The following is a 19,959-nucleotide window of genomic DNA, read 5'->3' as shown; positions in this document are numbered from 1 at the left end:
TAGTAAAAACCATCTGTGTCTTGGCATCTATCAAATCTTTTCTTCATGTCCATTTACTCCAGAGTTGCAGAAGCAGCGGACACCCACAAGTCCTATAACCGTTAGGATTTCTAGAAGGCTGCTCCATTTAGTTCTGTGAGAAGGAGCTTTTGGATTGTTCCTCAACCTACTCTTTGTTTACCACCCCATCTCAGAAGAGGACCTGTAGATGGAATGGCTGTGCTGCAAAGCATGGGTACCACCCAAAGATCCCTAATCATTTAATACAGTGTACCCCAAGACTGGCTCGCTTCCCTCACATCTTTCCCTAGACTCCCTGCTGTCCTGTCTCTTGCATTCTGTCTTCTGTGATTATTCCCTATAGACCAGACATTATAACCTTTAAGAGTTCGTGCAGATCAGGCCTTCTTTCCCTCGTATATACATCTTGGCTTCCTAGGATCTTGCAACAGGAAATGAAGACAAATACAAACCACTTATTACTATGGATCTTAATTATTTAGAACCCAGATGAACCCACTCAAGATTTTCTGTGGTAACAACGTTATAATTGAGTATTTACAGTCATGACCATATTCCTGGTGAGTCAAGATAATGACTAACTTTTTAGTAGTAAGTTTGTGTCTTTGTCAGTGACATAAACCTGAGTCTTTTACGTTGGCTTGCAAGATAGCACATGCCTTGCCTTCCTCTCAGCCTTTCTTTCCCTCCCCCTCCCCTGTTCAATTACCCATGGTTCCACTCACCAAGGAGAACCTCCCGGAATCCTCTCTCATAGACCTCTGTGCAGCTGTTTCTTCCAATTCTTGGTCTTAACTGTCACCTGCAGAAGGTGTCCCCTCTCTGTACTCTGTTTCACATTTGTTTACGTCACACTGTGACCCCACCTCCTTCTCTGCAATCATCGTGGTATTTACTGTCTTTCATTGATCTGCCTCCCTCATTGGGTGTCTCAGGCTGTGAGTGCAGCAGTAGTCTCTGTTTATTCCCCTGTGTTGTCTCTAGTTTCTAGAGTGATGTCAAGCATAGAGTTGGTCAGTATTGACTGCATGAAAGGTTGGAATGATAGCTAGCCATGTTGTCTGGTGGGGCCTGGTCTACTGAGCAAACACTAGTGGGATGGGGCAGTGACCATGATAAACACAGTTACAAACAAGCTCGAAGCTGTGAAGCCCCTGAAGTCCTCTGGGATATGTCAGGACATCAGTATGTGAGCATGTCAAGAACTAAACAGGAGCTTTGGAATGATGCTGTGACATAGAATTCAAAGCACCCTAAGGAGCTCAGAGGTGCCATAAATACAGCTTCTAGTTTGTCCTCACAATGGCTGTGTGGTCTGCTGGGACACGGGAGTGGCTGTTACGCAGTCAGGCTTATGGATCCTGTCAGGTTAGTACCTGGAAATGAAAACAAGCACAGTTTCACCGAAATAAACCCAAAGAGCAGAGCAGAAGCAAAATTTCATTTCCCTTCCACATCTCTTTGTGGACCTCTTTGTGGTACTCAATGATTTGAGTGAGGGGGGCAGGCAGAGAGCTCTCTTGGGGGTGCTAAGCTGGGGCAGAAATCCACCTCTACTGGAAAGAAGACTTCTGAAGCTGTAAATATCAGCTTTATGTTTCATGTTCAAAAAAGATTTTTTTAAAAAAGCGTCTGGGGTGTTTAGCTTGGGGCTGCTGCTACCAAGCGAGCTGGGAGCAGGACATGCATCTTGTGGGACTATAGGTAGCAGTAACCATTAGGCTATTCTAGGAGGCCTGGACAGCTTGGTCTTTTCTTTCAGATGAAATGGAACAATGGGAATTAGATGAGGTTTCAAATGACTTTTGTGTGTCACTGCTGAGAATGTGCAGCAATTTTTTTGTTTGTTTTATGAAAAGGGTAGTGATTCTGTCCACGGTTCTTATTGCTAATGGAAGAGATGAAAAGTTCTATAACCTGTTGGCATAAAGCATTCTGCAGTCCCCGCTGCCAGTGGTTGCCATATGGAATGTGATGTTGTAGGTAAGGCTAGTGATCCAGGCTCTTTATAAATTAATCTGTAATGATTACTTATGGAGCAAATTTTACTGAGATACAACCATGTCCATAGACTGTGATGGCTGTGTTTATAATACATTAGGAGAAGACTCTAACCTGCAAAGCCTAAAACATTTTCTATTTTACCTTGTATCAAAAAACCTATCCAAAACATACAGACTTATATATCATACAAGATCATTGAGAATATATATATATATATATATATATATATATATATATATATAGCTGTTATTGATAGTCCCATAAGATGCATGTCTTGCTCCCAGCTTGCTTGGTAGCAACAGACCCTAGCTAAACATCCCAGATGCTTTTAAAACACTTTTTGAACATGTAATATCTGTGTGTGTATTACAAATATGTTACAGACAATTGATTTTTAGCAACAGAACATAAATAAACAAATAAACTCTGGACACATCTATTCAGACTTCTTAGTTAAAAACGGATTTACACAAGGGCTTGCTGAAGCTCACACAGCTAGGTATCTTCATCCATTTAGACAGAGTCCAGATCGCTAGACACCTACACATTATCACACAGTATACAGCAGTGGTTCACAGTTGCAATGGCAGAATGTTTTATTCCATCACTTTTATGGTGGTCTTTTGGGGGTGGGATGGGAGAAAAACTGAAAAGTAGCTGTGAGAGTCACTGAACAGTGGACCGTGATGCTGCATTTATCTCGAGAACAAAGAAAGCCAATGTAAGCAAATGGGGTAGGTTGGCAGCTGGGGATTGGCTGCATTTGAGTAAGTCCATATGTTGGGAGGTCCATGGGGCCAACCGAGTCCAGGAATGTGATTTCTTCTCTCTGTGTGGCTTTCATAATGAATTGGGGCACACATGGCAATGGATGTAACCCTGCTTATTTCCAAGTCCCTTGAAAGACTGATCTGTCACAGACTGCAGTCTTTCTGGAATATTAGTGGTAGTTACTCAATAGAATAATGGGTATTAGAATGAAGTATGTGTCAATTATTGTAGTCTGTTGGTAATTTACTGTTTTTTTTATGCAAGCGTCTGAAGGAAAAATAAGCATCAAAGCTGTCTTATTCCATTCGAGAAAATGGGAGTTCGAGAACTCGTGTGAAGGGGAATAATGAGGGTTACTAAGTTCGTGATGGATGACATTGCCCTGTTTGCCAGCCATAAACCTGTCACCTCCTAGAAAGAAGGTAGCTGCATTGGGTCTAAAGAGACCGGAAGTCTTGTAAATCTATGGACTAGCCACTAAAGGCATACATTTTTTTTAATTTCAAAAATATTTATTTTTCTCTATATTTTTAAATGATCAACATAAAAGGTTTCAGTATGACATCTTTATACACAGATAGCATTGGTCTTCACTTGCACTCATCCACTACCCCAACTTCTTTTTAAGACCTTTTAAAGATTTTTAAAATTATATGTATATGTGTGTGTGTTTGGGGGGGGAGTATCTCCACATGACTGTATGTGCCTATAGAAAACAGAAGAGGGTGTTGGCTCTCCTGGAGCTGGAGTTATATGTGGTTGCAAACTTCCTGATGTGTTTTGTGACACCAGGCTTAGGTTCTCTGCTAGAGTAGCACGCATGCTTAATCTCCGAGTTGCGCCTTACTTCCTACCTCTTACTGTTTCAATGTCTGTCTGTTTATGTATACATGTATATGCGTATGCATTATGTATACAGATATAGATACATGTTTGCCTCTATCATCTTCTGGACAAACTTGGCATAATTCAAAGGACCACATTGTTTCAACAATGTGTGTGGGGAATGGGGGAAATTTTGATTGGGATACGTCTCTAATTCAACGTTACTGGCTTCAATGGTAGTTGGATCAGAAAAGGTCTAGTTCATCTGTTATGTAATCATAGATCAAGATTACTCTGCGTTAGCCAGGAAACTTGCTTTTGCAATCTTTGATGGGTGTTGTGCCACATGGAAGACATTATATAAGTGCAGTTTGAGGTGTGCCACTCTAACTGAAGAGGTAAAGTAAGTATGAGAAACACACAGAGAGGGTTGGAAAGAAGGCGGTGTACATAGTACTTGGTGTGCAGACAGGAGGACCTGAGTTTGATTTGAGCATTCATATGAAAAGCTGGGTATAGGGGCGGGGGCGTATAGGCTTTAATCCCAGTGCCATAGAGATAAAGAGAGCTGATTGTTGGTGCTTGCCTGCCAGCAAGCCTAGCCTAATCAGGCTATCCCAGTTCCTGGGGAGAGACTGTCTCAAAAACCACTGTGTACAGTGGCTAAGAAACCAAGGCTGGCCTCAAGTATCCACAGACACTCTCACAAATGTGTATGCCTACACATTTCAAATTCCCATACTAGCATGTTCTCTCTTACCTCAGAGACTGTACTTACTGAACTTCAAATACATTCTAGATCAGCAGTAAAAATAGCACATCAAAGTTTATCTGGGTAATATCAAAATATTCTAAAATTGGGTTAAAGTATAGAATTAATTTACCTACTAATTAGCCTTATTATGTGGCTACTAAAATTTTCCAAGTGACATATATAATGTTTTTGTTGGACAGAGCACTTATTCACATTCACAAAAGCACTTATTACATTTATTCACTTGTTCACAAAAGCACTTATTACATTCGTTTTGTCCTCGTGGGACCCATTAATATCTTCTCCAGCTTATCTTTCTTGTGTATGCATCTATTCTTTTGAAGCTAAATTATAAATGTGACTTTGTTTCTCAGTCGGTAACTATAGTAGTCTCTTTTATATAGCAGGGACTTAATAAATATTCATGACCACATAAATGAGTAACTGGAATTTCCACAATTGTTGTTGCAGATTGTCATAATGATTAGTTCTGGGGAATATGTGGGCCTGTCTTGGAAAACATGTTCCATTCTGGTTCTGGTATATACCTGGAATCTCTACTACATAAAGAGGCCACCTTGGGACTTATTAGACATTTCTCCAAGCAGGGAAACTTCTTTTAATAATGTGATGTGTCTCTTGAGTTCTCCTAGCTTGCTTCTGAATTCTGCAGAGGTGTGGTATATGACATTAGAGTATGGTTTCCAGAGAACAGGCGAAAGAAAAAGAACACTGAACATAAAGATTGTGGATGGGGCAGAAGGGGAATATCATGGCTTAAGCAAGCGGAGTATTTTTTAAAGCTGAACTCTGATTGTGAATGTGGCAATGTGAATCTTGTTTGATGATGTGAACTAAGTAACCTTCTCAAACACTTCTCTCCAACCCCTGATATTACTTAGAGCTGATTGGCTCTTTTAACCCTAGCCAGACTTGAGGTTACCCTGGCTTACATGGTAGCCTTTTTGGCTACTCCTAGCATGAGGGTGGCATGGGAGATGGTGACAGAGGAAGATAGTACCCATTAAATAGGAAGCGCTCATTTTCCTGATTCTAGTCATATTAGCAGCATTTGTAATTCTATAGTCATAAATCTAAAGGAAATTACTTTTTAATGTCCCCTGGCACAACATTAAGATTTTGCAATTAGATTTTATAGCTTGCAGTCATATGTTATGGGTCACAATGCAAGATGAAGACCCTTCTGTAGGACAGACTCACAAATTTAAGACAGAGGAGGCAGGACACTGGCTGGATTGGGGAGGGCTGGTGGTTTCAGGCTAATCCTAGCCTAGAATGTCAAGATCTCACTTTGCATATGGATTCCCATTACTGTTTTCTAAAATGTTGACCAGACATTTCTTCTTGAGAGAGTTACTAGCAATAAAAACCAATAGCCAGCCATGTTGGTCCATAGCTTAAGCAAAGTGCTACAAAAGATTTGGTAAACTAGAAAATTATGAAGGTTTAAACAAGTATAAGAAGAAAAGACAAGCCCACTCTCAAGATGTTCCTTGAAGCATCTTCCTGAGAACTTTCCATTATTACCTCTTGACAGGTGTGTCTGAGGGAACCATTTAGAACTCAGAAGTACCTGGGCCAGTAGTTGCCCGAAACTCTTCTGTTGTTGACATTTAGCTCCTAAGATAGTTTAAGTATTTGTCATAAGGGTAGAGAGGTTACAAAAAATGAATGGAATCTCAGATTAAGAGTGTTTTCAGAAGGTAGTGATCCCTCTCAGTTGATTAAGTGAGGAATGGTTGGTCCCTGGTGAAATATTTTGTTCTGACTTCCTTCTAGATAGACACACCCATGAGGTTTGGGGGTTGAAATCCTTGTAAGTCTAGTTTTAGGGGTGATTCTTGTTTTTGGAACACTGACTCTTGCTCAAAGGGAACTTGACTTATGAACATCAGATTTTGTCTAGAAAGGGGAACTGAAAGAGAAAGGAGGGTAACATTTGGCAAGTAGGTTACAGTAAAGCACACCAGTACAGACATGCTGTCTTTTTCTTGTTATGGATTTTCAACATTTCACTCCCTTGGTTTTTTTTCTTTCTTTTTTTTTTTTTTTATCATAGTCTTAGCTTAGATTGTTGATAGAGCAAGTTATGTAATGTACTGAAATCGCAAATGAACTTCACAAAAGAAAAGAGGCTTGCCAACTTTAAAGGGTATTAACTATCTTTGAGCTAAGATTGCCTTTTTATACCTTTGAAAAAGTGAGCAAAAGACTTGCCAAAATGTCCTGTGTACCCAGCCCTGCACTCTGTTTTCTGGTATGCCAACAACAGCCCAGAGCCAGCTCCTACATCTTCACCATGGTGTCTGGTTCACCTACAGCCCATGGGCTACACGCACACATCAGGAACTTAGGGTTTTCTGCATAGATCTTTAGTTCTTCAGGTCAACTTACTCAATCCTGTTTTCTTCTTGCAGAACCTTCCATATCCCAGTAGAGCAGATCTGTCCATGGTGGGTGTTTTCATCCTTAATATTTATAAAACATTTGAGTTCTAAAACCCGGATAGTGGACATGGTAAATGGGTTGTGTGCTTGTGAGTGATGTGTGTGTGTGTGTAAATGAGTGTGTGCTTGTGTGCCATGGCATTAGCATAGAAGTCAGAGGCCAACCTTGGGTAGCAGTCTCTGTCTTCCACACCGTGTGACAGTGTCCCTTGTTGTTATCACTGAGTACGCAAAAGCAAACTGGCCTAAAAACTTCAGAAGATTCTTTGCCTCTACCTCCTATCTCCCCGTAGAAGTACTGACGTTACAAATGTGTGCCTGGTGTGTAGGAATTTCTATGTGACATCTGGGCATCAGAAGAACAACTCAGGTTGTCAGACTAGCATGAGCCTTCTCCCCAGCTCTGAAAGTGCTCCCCTTCAGATCCTAATTGATATTCAGATCATTATTAATATTAACAATAGAAAAAGCAGTAGCTGTTTGTGCAGGCTGAAGGAGAGGTTGGTTTGAGGAGCCCAGCTTCCTGAGTTTGCTTTTCACTGTTGCCTAGTCTGCAGTTGAAAACCAAGTGGATATTGATTTCGCTTAACAATGTATCAGTAGGACTAAGTTTATTCTTGAAATAAAGAGGTTGCTGCTTTTTTTTTTCCTGCTTTGGAAATGTGCTGCCGAGTTTCTCTGTCTGTTGAGGCTTCATGATAGAGCTCCATGGCTAGTTGAGTTATGTGTCATTGGCTTTTGATCTAAGCATGGCTTCTCTCACCATGCTTCACCTTTCTCACCTATGATGAAGCAGCAGTGAGAGAAATATGGAGATTCAGAGTCATGAGCTGTTTACAACAGAACCTAGAACCAACCGTCCTGCTGAGATTTTACATCAGCTAGTTTGGAGCTGGTGGTCCTGTTACATATTCTCTATGTATAGCTTCAGTGGCAGAGTCAGCCAAGTAGCTTCAGGAGACAAACACATAGTAGGTTTTGCTTTGTGCTTCAACATCTTCATCTGATGCATGTTGCTTTCTTTCTGTGGCTTGGGAAATATTTTCCTATTATTTCCAGTCCTCACTGACGGTACATTGTGATTCTAATTTCAGCCTGGAATTCAAATTCGTATAGATTTTTTTTTTTGAAACATTTTCTCTGTCCCCACAATGGAATGAAGAGTGAAAGAATGAGGGAGAGAATCAGAGCTGGCACATGCCAGTCCTTACCCACCCTCATCCATTTTGACACATCAAGCCAAGTTGGTCTACTTAGAATTTGTGCTGCAGGCACTACGCAGCCTGAATTCACTGCCATGTTTGGATCAAGAGCTGCTCCTCAGCACAGTGATCCCCTCTGCGGACCATATTTTCAGATTGCAAAGTTTTCTCAGCTTATGGCATCATTACCTAGGAAGCTTTTTGCTTGTTTGAGATAGCGGTTTTTCTATTTTTTCCCTCCTGTATAACGAAGGGGTACTGACTTGCAGAGGTATATCCAGCACACAGTTTAAAGCCCCCAATTACTTTTGACCAAATTTTTTAACCCTCATTCATGTTGAGAAAAATAGTTTTCTTGAAAGTGCAAGCAACCTTTCTTTTAAAAGCAGAAATGGTACACTTTTGGTAAAATATTGACGAAAGATCACCCGTGAGCTTATGTTGTCATACGAATGCACGAATTAACATGCCTGACTTTGTAGTAGACAATCATTAGAGGACATGTGTCAGTAATAATGTTTGTGTCATGATTGGGTTTTCCACGGTGTTCCTCACGTGTCATAAATGATCCATGAGGTATTCAGTTTGAATTTGTCGGCTTTGTGTCACTTCCCTTCCTGCAGTGGCCTTGTTAGACATTTTACTCAGATTCCCTTCCATCATACGAATCTTCCAGCAGCACCGGAGGAGGAAGGAGTGCTCTGGGCTGTCTCTCAGTCTCCTTTCTTCTTTGTCTCTCTTGACCAACTGCAAAGCTTATTTTCTCCCCACTGTCCAGGCTCTGGAGTCTCCTGTCTTGACCCACATCGACTTGACTTGGCCTGGCTACTCTGTTCCTGTTCATTTTATGAATTTTGGAAGTCAATATTGATAATGACTTATTGCTGTTATTGACGTCTGTTACTATGAAAGTAAATTGTATATTTTATGATGCTAGAATTGCTGAGTCATTCTCGTATTTATTAGGTAAGCCTAATTCCCTCTGTCTCATGAGCACATACATACATGTGTATGCAAATGTGTAGATTTGTGTATGACTGTATACATATGTATTTTTGTGTACATATATGTGTATGTTTCTATGTGTGTTTGTATGTACACACATGTTTTTGATTTGATGATACCATATACATTTATTTCTTTAACATAATTTAAGATGTGTCTTCCATTGATCTCTGAGATTCCTTAGAATGCTATTGATTCAGCCTTACTACATAGCTTATCTTGATAATTACTACTTCAAACTACGTTGGGAAGCTTTACCCTTTTGTCTGAAATAACTGCTGAAATGTTTGCGTTATATATTCCTCATGGATTTTGTCTTAATGCACATAAACCTAATCTTGTTGCTTCTCAAGCATGCCATATGTTGGAGATCATTATCCACTTAGTTTATGTGCTGTTAATAGCAAATTAGTACAAGCAAATAAGCTCTAAAGTATTTCTTAAATTGTGAACACTAGATAGAGTTGTATATGTTGGAAGGAAGTGACTTAGTTAAACTAGATACATTAAAGGAAAAAGAACTGACTTAGTAAGGGAATAAAGAGACTTAAAGAGATGAGATTGAGGGGAAATCAGACCCCTGGTCTTCAGGAGAGGATAGTGCCTCTTGACTTTGGCATGCAGAGAACACTGAGAGGCTGTGGTTTGTGCATGCAGAGACTTAGTTGGAGAGAGTGGTCTGTGTAGAAATTCTCACAAGGACCTTGAGGGATTCAGTTAAGAAATAAGGGTATATGGTGTACAAAGTTGGGGCAGACTAACATGGATGAGGAATTCAATTACAATTTTATTTGTACAATTTGATTTGACTGTCACTCAAAAGGACACTGTTCCTTGGGGGGTGGGGTGGGCATGGGGAGTACATTTGAATTTCAATTAATGAAATAAAACAACATTGACCACTACACTGGTAACTTGTTTTCCTTTCTTTACCCAGCTTCTTGATCTGTCTTGAGGGTGTTTTCAGAAGCACCACTGTTTTCCTTGTTCTCTTTATTGTTCCTCAGAATAAAAACTCAACCTGAAGTGATTCTCTTCACCCCACTCCTATTGGACATTGTTCCACTCTTAGTTGGTGGATGCATGGCAAACAAGCTAACTGATTGTTTTATGATATTTGTAATAAGATTCCCTCCTCTTACTTGTCTTGTATATCACCAGCAGCAGCAGCAAGGCCAGCCTGTGTTTTGTTGTTGTTTTTTTGGTTTTGGTTTTGTTGTTGTTGTTGTTTTTTGTTTTTTTTGAAGAGTACTCAAGTCCTCAGCTCTGGAGCTTGGAAGTTATGGTGAATGAAGGGAGATATACTCCCTCCAGCCTGCAAGACTCTATTAGGTCTCTTTGTGGGTTTCTATCTGAATGATGATGCTTTTGAACTTACGTGTCATGTCAACTCTTCTTCTCTGAGTGATTATGAAAATGTCTCTGCAGTCCACCTTCTACCTGTCAGCTTTAGTGGGAGACTTTCTCGTGCTTGCTGATCTATGATCTTTCGGTAAATCAAGTCATGCCCCCTGAACATTGACTCTTTAGTTTAACTTGAAAATATTCTTTAATTTTTCCACGTTGGTCTCACTCCAACAACCAGTCTGACTAATGAGACCCTCACACACCTCTTGCATTTCTCTTTCCATGTCTGCCACCTAAAGTCTATAGTATTCAGTGTTTTAATATCTAATACTCTTATTTCCATTCTCTATACTTTCCACAGCAACCTCTCTGTCAGTGTCCCATGCCTATTTTCATAATCTTTGATTCAGTAAGTTAAGTGCTCACTTGAAAACTTGGAAGAGTTCTCTTGTTACATTTGTTATAAAGTTCAGACTGAATGTGAATTTCTCTATAGTTTATTTGTAAGTATACCTTTGATTTCCAGTCTAGGGTTTCTTAAGCTATTGCTAATTTCTTTTCTCTTCATTCTTCCCCCTTGATTCACTGACTCTTGAGTGGACTCACTCATCCTTAGACTTTAAATTCAGACCTTACTCAATGGCCACCACATAAAAGGCACCATTTCTGTGTTGTAGACACCAGAACTTTGGTTTTCATTTCCCATCACCTGGAAGAACTGTTAGAGTAAAAATGGTTATATGATCTATCTATCTATCTATCTATCTATCTATCTATCTATCTATCTATTGAGAAACCATGGTTAGAGTAAGAGTGGCTAGATGAGGTAGGACTAGAGGGATAAAAGGTCTTCATGTTAGAATAAACATGGTTAGATGATGGGCTGGAGAGATGGCTCAGCTGTTAAGAGCACTGACTGCTCTTTCAGAGGAGCTGACTTCAATTCCCAGCAACCACACAGAAGCTCACAACTAACTGTCTTTAACTCTAGTTCCAGGCCAACCAACATCTTCATACAGACATGCCTGCAAGCAAAATACTAATGCGTATAAAATAAGCATCAAATCATTAAAACAAAACAAGAAAATCTTTTATACAAAGTGTGGTCTCTCTAATGGACAAAATGTCATTACATGAGATCAGGACAGAGGAATACTATGGTCTCTATATTTCTCCCTTGCCTGTTTCTCTAGGACATCTGCAGTATGATTCTGGATAATTCTTTCCTCTGCTCTATGATTCTGGATGACAATTTCCATTGGGCCCTCTAGCCTCTCTTCTCTGTAGCTGTAAAATTCCTACATCCCTATAAACACTTATAAACTATATTTATGTTTATAGAGATATTAACACTATTGCCTTAACTGCATTATAAGTTCTTAGAAAGATCATTTACTAATAAACTTTTATAGCATTGGTATCTTGTACTTACATAGTTATAAATGAATAGTCGTTTTAATCAATTTGTGTTAAACATGAAAAAACGTATATAAAATATGAAAAAGAAACCAGGTTAGCATTTACATTAAATTTTCCAAAACAAGATTTCTATAAGCTTGGACCAAAATAGTTTAGAATCAATGTCAGTTCCCTAGTAACTGATAATAAAGATATTTTACTATCCACTCACAAGGCCACCCCTGCTTCATGTGTTTTGTGAAAAGTTTTCCATAGTAGATCTGTTTTTATCTTTACTGTCTGTTGAAATATCTCATTGACTTTCTCTCAACCAATAACAGCATTGGTTTGACAGTTGGCATATACCCATTTAGTCAGTATGATATTATTCAAACACTAAATCAAAGAAAACGAGCATCTGATTATATGGTTGGTTGCCAAGGAAGAAGAGAAGGTATCCTGAACCTGGCAAGCAATGCATTGCATGCTTCTTCAGTGCCAGGAAAGAGGCATGGTTCAAAAGAGTGGTACATTGCTCTTCTTAGCTCTCATTTCCTTACAATTAGATCCTGTGCTCAGACAAAATGGACAACTCCCCCTTTCAGAGGGGCTTCCTCTTCTCTACCTGACCTTATCTGGAGAGCCCAGTCACCAAATCCTACCTGAGGAATGTCCCATAGTCCCTGGTGAAATCACAATGCATATCCCTTTCTCCACCCTACATGCAGCAGTGCCTGGACACCCCGAGAAAGGAAGCACAACTCAGAGCCATAAGACCCTGGGCTGGAGACATTTTAACAGGAGTTAACAGTGTTTGTCTTAAAAAGCGCCTGTATCTTTAGAATGGCCATTTCCCGATTTCCCTTAGAAATAATGCAAATGAGTGTTAGGAGTAACTGTAAATTTCTCAGCTATAAAGGACCAAGTATGTTTAACAAGTCTAATTGCAGGGCCAAAACAGAAATCATAATGGCCCATATGGAAATACTCATTTGGTAAGGCAAAGATACCCATGCTTTGTCCTTGGTTCTGTGCCCAGTGGGGTTAGTGAGGAAGTACGTAAGCCTCAGCCCTGGGGTCTCACAAGAAATGGTTGTTTCCGTTCTGTCTTCCTTTGATGGGTCCTGTGAATACTCATCTACAGCCAAAGGAAGCTGCACATCTGGCTTGTAAATCACAACCAAGCCTTGCCGTCTGCATTGCTCTTTATTGGGTGGCTGCCCTCTGTGTTTTTCAGGTTAATGTATGAATTATGTGATATCCTGACAAAGACCTCCAGGGACAGCTAATGATGATGCCAAGGGACCTCCCAGTCCCCATCACTCTGCCTGCTTCCTGACCTGCCCTCTCTGTCATGTCATCTTGGAGGCAGATCATCCTTTTCATTTTGTTTTGTTTTGTTGATTTTACCCCCTTTTTTTATTTGTTTCTTTTTTTTTCATATTTAGAAATTAGCCCCTGGTTACGGGAGTTCAGAGCCGAGAATGCTGTGGATTTCTCGAGGTTAACATTTGACCCAGGACAGAAAGAACTTGTCGTAGGAGCAAGGTGAGAGATGTTGTTTTTTCCTCCACAGACATTTTCTGATTTCACTGTACATCTATGCATGACACCTGGGTTTCTTGGCTGAAATCAATGTGTACTGAATAATGTAATTTCATCTAAGAAAGTCGTGCTATATACATATCATGTGGTGCATCCTCAGAGAGGGAGCAGATGTGTGCCTCACTGCAAGCCTGGGTCAGCACCCCCTCCCCCCAGCTGCAGCAACTCTTTAGATCTGAATTCATGAAACAGGTCAGCCCAGCATTTCAGAGATTTCTAGCAGGGTTCTGGTCTTACTTTAAAAGAGATAAAGTTCCTTTAGACATGAGAAAAGTGAGACAGGGAGTAAATAAACTTGTGTAGAGCCATAGACCCTGTGGGAAATGGGCCCCAGTTTCAAACCCAGGCAGTTTGATCCAATGAAACATGTTGACTTATCTGCATGCTTGTTCAGTAAGTTCTAGAGACCATAGGCCTCCATGTGCTTCTGAACACCCCATTGCCATTTTGGTGACATTGAATTGTCCATTGCCAGAAAGCTGAGAAATCGAGGGAAATCTTGTTATGACTCTGCTCACCCCAAGGAGAGACATAGCTGATTCCTGTGTGGAGTCAGCATCTGTGTACATCTGGATCCAGGAGCCCAGCATACACATTTAGAGCTGTCTTCCTCATGCTCACTGATATCTACTCTGAAAATGTGCGCAATTTCTACATTCAGAAATGTGCCTTGCGGAAACATAAATTCTCCTGGAACCAGAAGAAGGCATCTAGAACAACTGGTTGTTCATTTCTCTGTCATATCAAATGCTTTGTAAGACAGCGATTTTGTAGATGGAGAATTTGTAAAATTCCCACATAGACCTGCGTGAAGCTGAATTTAGATTGTGTTCTCTGTGCTATGGTTAAACATAGTATATCTCCTAAAAATCTTCTTTCAGATCCTATTCCAGAGCATTTGGGGAGGACACGAAGGGTCATGGACCGTACACCACAGCTCGCCTGTAGGTTCTAGCAGCCCTAATGTATGCTCCAATGTTTAGGTAGGAGGATATGCAACTGAAACTGTCAGTGTATGGATAGGTAGCCTGCGGTCACAGTGCTGGGTAGGAGTGTGGGTGTGAGCCAGACAGATTCCTGGTGGCTTTTCCCTCACACTCTCCCATAGATAGGACAAGGGAGTTCCTGATGCTAATCTCAGCCCACTCTTTAACTGAGAGTGTGGGCTGTACATTGCAAGGGTTTTAGGTTGGCCTTCTGGTGTCTAGATTTTTTTTCCTTTTGAAACCTCTTTTTATATGATGGCTGCTCTTGGGAGCAGCGTTGACTACCAGTTGAGGGTCTGGTTTGACTCCCAGCATCTGCTTGATGTCTCATGCCTCTCATAATTTCCCATATGGTCTAGGACTATGGAATTATTTAAGCTTCTCACAGCTATTAAGTGTATTCTCTTGCCTCTGCGATTAGGTTTAAATTTTTCCAGAATACTGGCTACTTCTCTGTCAGCCCTTGCCAAATTTTCTTCTTTGGGATATATTTCTTTTAGAGAAGGTCCTGACCCAATATCCTTTACTGGTTTTGAAACTTCACATTACCTATGTTACATGTTCCATTAGTATTCAAGGGTCTATTGTTATTACCACATTGTTAAGGGTATTGTATTATTTCTTCATAAGTGTTACCCTCTTCCTAGGTGACAGATTTGTCAAGCCTGTTTTGGTTGTTTCCTTAAAATGTGACACAGTTCCTTCCTCCTTGTAGAAACCCAAAGACATCAGACTAGGTGACGACCAGCTTAACATTAAGATTTGATTTGTTCCTTTATATATGTCTGAGGAAACTTTAGGAAAACAGATTTACAATGACCTCAGTTTAATTCCAGATAGTTACGTCTGTAACAAACATGAAAAGGTAACAGACTATATCTCAAGGCTTGCCTGTAACTGTGACCAAAGCAGAAGAGGCCCTTTCCTCAAAGGCAGATACAAATACGACCCAAACATGTTGATCTTATACATCTCAGTTATCTTTCAAACCATTTTAAAAGGCTTTCTATTAGCTTGACTCAAGAGTCTCCACCATCACTGGAGGACTAGAAAATTTGGCATTTGATCAAGATACCAGCTTCTCTTAAGGGATGTAAGAAGACACAGAGTAAACCATAGATTGTGACGAGCTTCTGTGCCTGCCTTGGCTGCAGTAGCAATTAGCTTAATTGCTTAGTTCTTAATGGAAAACCATCCCTGGTCATCTTCATCTAAGCAACTCTGCTGGTCTCTCTAGCATTGCTTTCCAATGGACCAGTTCCTGAGTCACCCTGGTGGGCAATGTTGTGTGGTGTCCAGAATAAAGACAACAGAATACAGCATGCTCAGTGACACCTGAATTTCAGGTAATCATAGCCTGATATTTTATAGTAAGCATGCTTTGGAAGTCTGGACACTTTAGGGACAAGGGCTGCAGTCTGTATTTTTGAACAATGTTTAATACATTGTAGCTAAGTGATAAATGAGAAAAGGAGGACTAAGCTGGGCTTCCCAAGCTCTGTGACCCAGAGCCTGCTTCTGAGCCTAATTTTCTTATCTTTAAAGTTGGTATGATTATTATCTTCTCTTCCAGCTGTAGTGAGGATTAATGAAATAGTCTGTGACAAACACTAGCTACATTAACAAGCTCCCAGCAAGCCTGTGGTGTGAGGAAACCATGCACATTCCAGATGAATCCACATTCAGACACATCATCATCTCAGGCAGATAAATCCCAAGGGAAGAAGGGAGAAATTTCATCTAGGAAATTTGGTGGGATTAGGCTCAGACTGTGTAAGAAGGAGTCTGACCACTTATCAAATTTTAAAAATAGCCCAGCCCTCAGGTTCTTATATGGGAAGGCATGACCTAGCAAGACAAGTTTGGATAATGTGTGTTTTTCAGAAACCAGGAATGGTTTAAAAACATGAGCTGTGGAGAAATAGAATGGGTATGTTTATCTTGTTCCTCGTTAGCACTGGAGGCTGCTTCCCTTTCCACCAGTGATGCTTTCTGTCACCGAGATTGAAGTCAGTTAAAGATCCTTAGCACTCTTTGATAAAATGAGGTCATTGTGCAGAAGAAGGAAAGTAAGTCCTCAGGCATTCTGTGCTTATGTAAGACCAGAAGGGATATGAATAGGAATCCACAATTTCCAGAAGGATTCGTTCACTAACAGTTTCCAAGGTGTACACTGACTTTCATATACATTTCAATGCACTCGTGTTCAAATTCTGCTTCACTCCTATTTCTTTACAGTTTAATAATGTTCACCTTTGCAACTATCATACTGGGCCATCTTCCCTTTAAGGGAATGTGGAAAATGTTATAAGATATTAGGAAAACAGCACTTCCAAAGACAGCCACAATTCACCTTTTTGTTATTTGCATCTGGTATTTGACTTCCATGTGTTTCTATTCTTAGGATAACATGTGTCTGGTGTGTGTATATTTCTTGTCAAAAAAAAAAAAAAAAAAACTACCTGCCAAAATCAATTTCATGGAATGAAAGAAGAAAGGAAAATCAAAGCAAAAGAATATGCAATCGCTTGTGGTGTTTGTGTGGTTAACTGTAAAAGGAATGGCGGTAATGTGCTTCACAAGCTGCAAGGCGCCATTTTGCTGTAGATGCAAATGTAGCAGCAGATGGAATAGAAGGTGATAACATTTATATTTTGCAAATGAGTTCTTCTTGTGACTTGGATTCAATCTAAGGGGAGGCAAGCAATGATCTTGAAACCTAGGCATCTGTGGAACACACTGAATTTGAATGGAGATTGCCTATGACAGTTGACTTGATGTACACAGCATGGTGTATAGTACTGGTTACTTGCAAGTTAGCTCCATTTAATAGTACAAAATGCTGTGTGCTCATCATGAAAGAATACAACATCAAAACTCCTGTAGGGTGTTTGGGTACTTCTTTAAAATGGCTTTCTAAATGAAAGCATCGTTTCACTTGTATCTTGTTTTAAGATGTTTTTACCTTAAATTCTATTTGTTTCATATGCTATCAATTATTTACTTTCCACATTTAACATCTCACACTTTTATTCTTCTTCTGAAGTCTTCAATGTAATGTAGACATACCCAGTGAAGGATATATTTTTACTTGTGATATTTTAGTCAGAATGGACCCAGATAGTGCTAACAGACTAACCCTCACCCACAGTCCAGCTGAACTACCTGTTCTGTAAAGTGGTGAAGTTGAGACCCAGAAGCCAGATAATAACTGTGATTGATAACATTTATTTATTTATTTATTTACTTATTTATTTATTTTGGTCTTTTGATACAGGGTTTCTCTGTATAGCCCTGGCTGTCCTGAAACTCACTCTGTAGACTAGGCTGGCCTAGAACTCAGAAATCCGCCTGCCTCTGCCTCCCAAGTACTGGGATTAAAGGCGTGTGCCACCACTGCCCGGCTGATTGATAACAAATTTAGTGATTTAATATTTTGGAAATATTTGGGTTTTATTCGATCAGAATTCTATCAGGAAACAGTAATACTATGACTACACCAAGTAGACAGATGCTGGGTCTGGTTAAGTCTCCTTATACTCATGATTTGATGTGAGAACAACCAATAGTGCCCACCTCACACACCTGACTTCAGTGTGGATCAGCCCATAGCAGTAGACCTTGTACACCGACCTGCTGTCAGGACCACTCACTCTATGGGTGCATATTCTGCACACTTGATCATTCCAACCCATACTTAAGAGCAATGCAGGGAAGTCTCCGATCACCTTCTTAATTAATAAATATTTTTCTAGATAGCTGATGATAGCTCTATTCCTGCATAGAAAAGAGTGTATATTACCAATCATCATGGCCTTTTGTTTTGTTCTGTTTTTTAAACAGCAAAAAGAAATGTAAAAGTCATCAATTCAGCTGAAAACCTGAGTGCTCCTAAGGGGGAGGTTAGTTTTCTCTAGAAATCACAGCGATTAGTTGAATCATTTCAGTGCACTTTTTAACCATTTGTTTCCCTCATGTTCAAAACTGAGAATTAAAACTGAAGGAGTCACACACTTTCCTTCTGGCTGAATTTGCCTTATGTCTTTGGAACTGCTTAATCTTAAACACATTAAAGTTCTTGTTTACAGAGGATCTTCCCTGATTCATGCTCTGGATATCACAGACTCCCAGCAATTTAGCCCTTTAATCTGTGTGTCTGGGAGATGAAAAAAAGGACATATTTATTTATAAGTTGTTCTTGTAAGCAAGAAAACAATGTATAGACTTGGTAGAATTGTGTGTTTTTAGACCATGGTTACCTAGCTGTTTCTAGTAGGGAGAGCAGGTTCTCTTGACGGTTTATCTTAAGCTGATTCTAGCTTTTCTCATAAGAAGCCAGGGCACTGGAGTTTTGTGTTCCTAATAACCTCCCAATGAATTATTTTAAGTGAACATGTGTTCTCATAAGACAATGCCAAGTAACAAAGCAGGTTCCTGTTTAATTAAAATGAGGGTTGTTTTTTTTTTTCCCCTCCTCACAAAACAAAACAAATATTCTAATACTTCTAATGAAGGTGTATCGGGGAGAGGCTATTTTAGATTCAGGTAAAGTTAACTTTTCCAAAATTGCATAATGCCATTCTTTCCCCCCCCCCCCCAGATAGCTATAATTCTTGTTTTTGCTTTAAAATTTTGCCTGGGATTTAACCTGCTGGAAGTATTGTATCATTAAAAGCAAACATAGAAATGCTTATAGGATCAACAGGCCAGCCTCCAGCAGACACATCTCTTCCTGATTTTGAAGGATATATTTTAGTTGAGCTTATGAAATTAGAAGTAACACATGCCAAGGGGATGAAATCAGTGATTGGGAGTGAATCCAAGAAGCAGTGGACGCACCGTGCAAAGCAACCTAAGGGGATGGCCATAAGGATGCTGTGTTCTCATTAATTATGACTTAGGAGAAGCAGTTGGAGATGAAGGAGGGATGCTGCTGCTTCTTCCTTCTCCGTTCTGTTATCTGACCTCAACTGAACCTTTACTTTGGGACTTAATTACATTTTCTTTTCCTATCTTTTCTTCCTTGGGGCTGATACTATGTGTACTGGTGCTTAACATTCTTTGCTTCATTTGCATGGTTTAAGGTGAGCCATCATTTAATTTTTAGGTTAAAACAACAGGATCTGTCTCCCTCAGCTGCCTGCAGGTGCTTCAGTGAGCCAAGGTCTGAAGTCTTATATCTGGGCAATATTAGTAAGATGTAGTTATCGAAATTATATCTTATGTAGATTGTCTAGGAAGTTCAGTCCCTTGAATTGTGACCAGTTCTCTTAGTCTTTGCTTACACTGTCCTGCTGAGTGTTAAAGACCATACAGTTAGTCAAAATTAATTTATATTTGTACTGTCCAGGTTAGTTGAGGATTTAATCGTCAGGGGTAACTTGAGCTTGAGATAATTGGAATGATTAATTCTTTGAACTAGGGGCCGAACTCTGATTTCTTGAGTCAACTACACAAGCACTGCCTCCTCATTGCAGGGTGTGGTTGTGATTAAGTTGTGTGGATGTGATATACCTGAGTGCCAGGAGAACTCTTTTCTGAGCCAGTTCTGTATGGGGCTCATTAAGAATTTA

General features: G+C 39.9%; 1 protein-coding gene across 1 annotated transcript in view; it reads left to right on the top strand.

Annotated features, from left to right (window-relative positions):
* The first annotated feature begins 13,149 nt into the window (after window positions 1-13,149).
* Window positions 13,150-19,959, top strand: part of Sema5a (semaphorin 5A) — a 200,445-nt gene continuing 193,635 nt past the window's right edge. The window contains exon 1 of the mRNA XM_034523424.2: window positions 13,150-13,343. Coding sequence (XP_034379315.2) covers window positions 13,150-13,343 — 194 coding nt within the window. The remainder of the gene's footprint in view (window positions 13,344-19,959) is intronic.

This window comes from Arvicanthis niloticus, chromosome 19 (assembly GCF_011762505.2).
Source record: "Arvicanthis niloticus isolate mArvNil1 chromosome 19, mArvNil1.pat.X, whole genome shotgun sequence".
NCBI classification, from domain to species: Eukaryota; Metazoa; Chordata; class Mammalia; order Rodentia; family Muridae; genus Arvicanthis; species Arvicanthis niloticus.
This window is presented reverse-complemented; position numbering and strand designations above follow the sequence as displayed.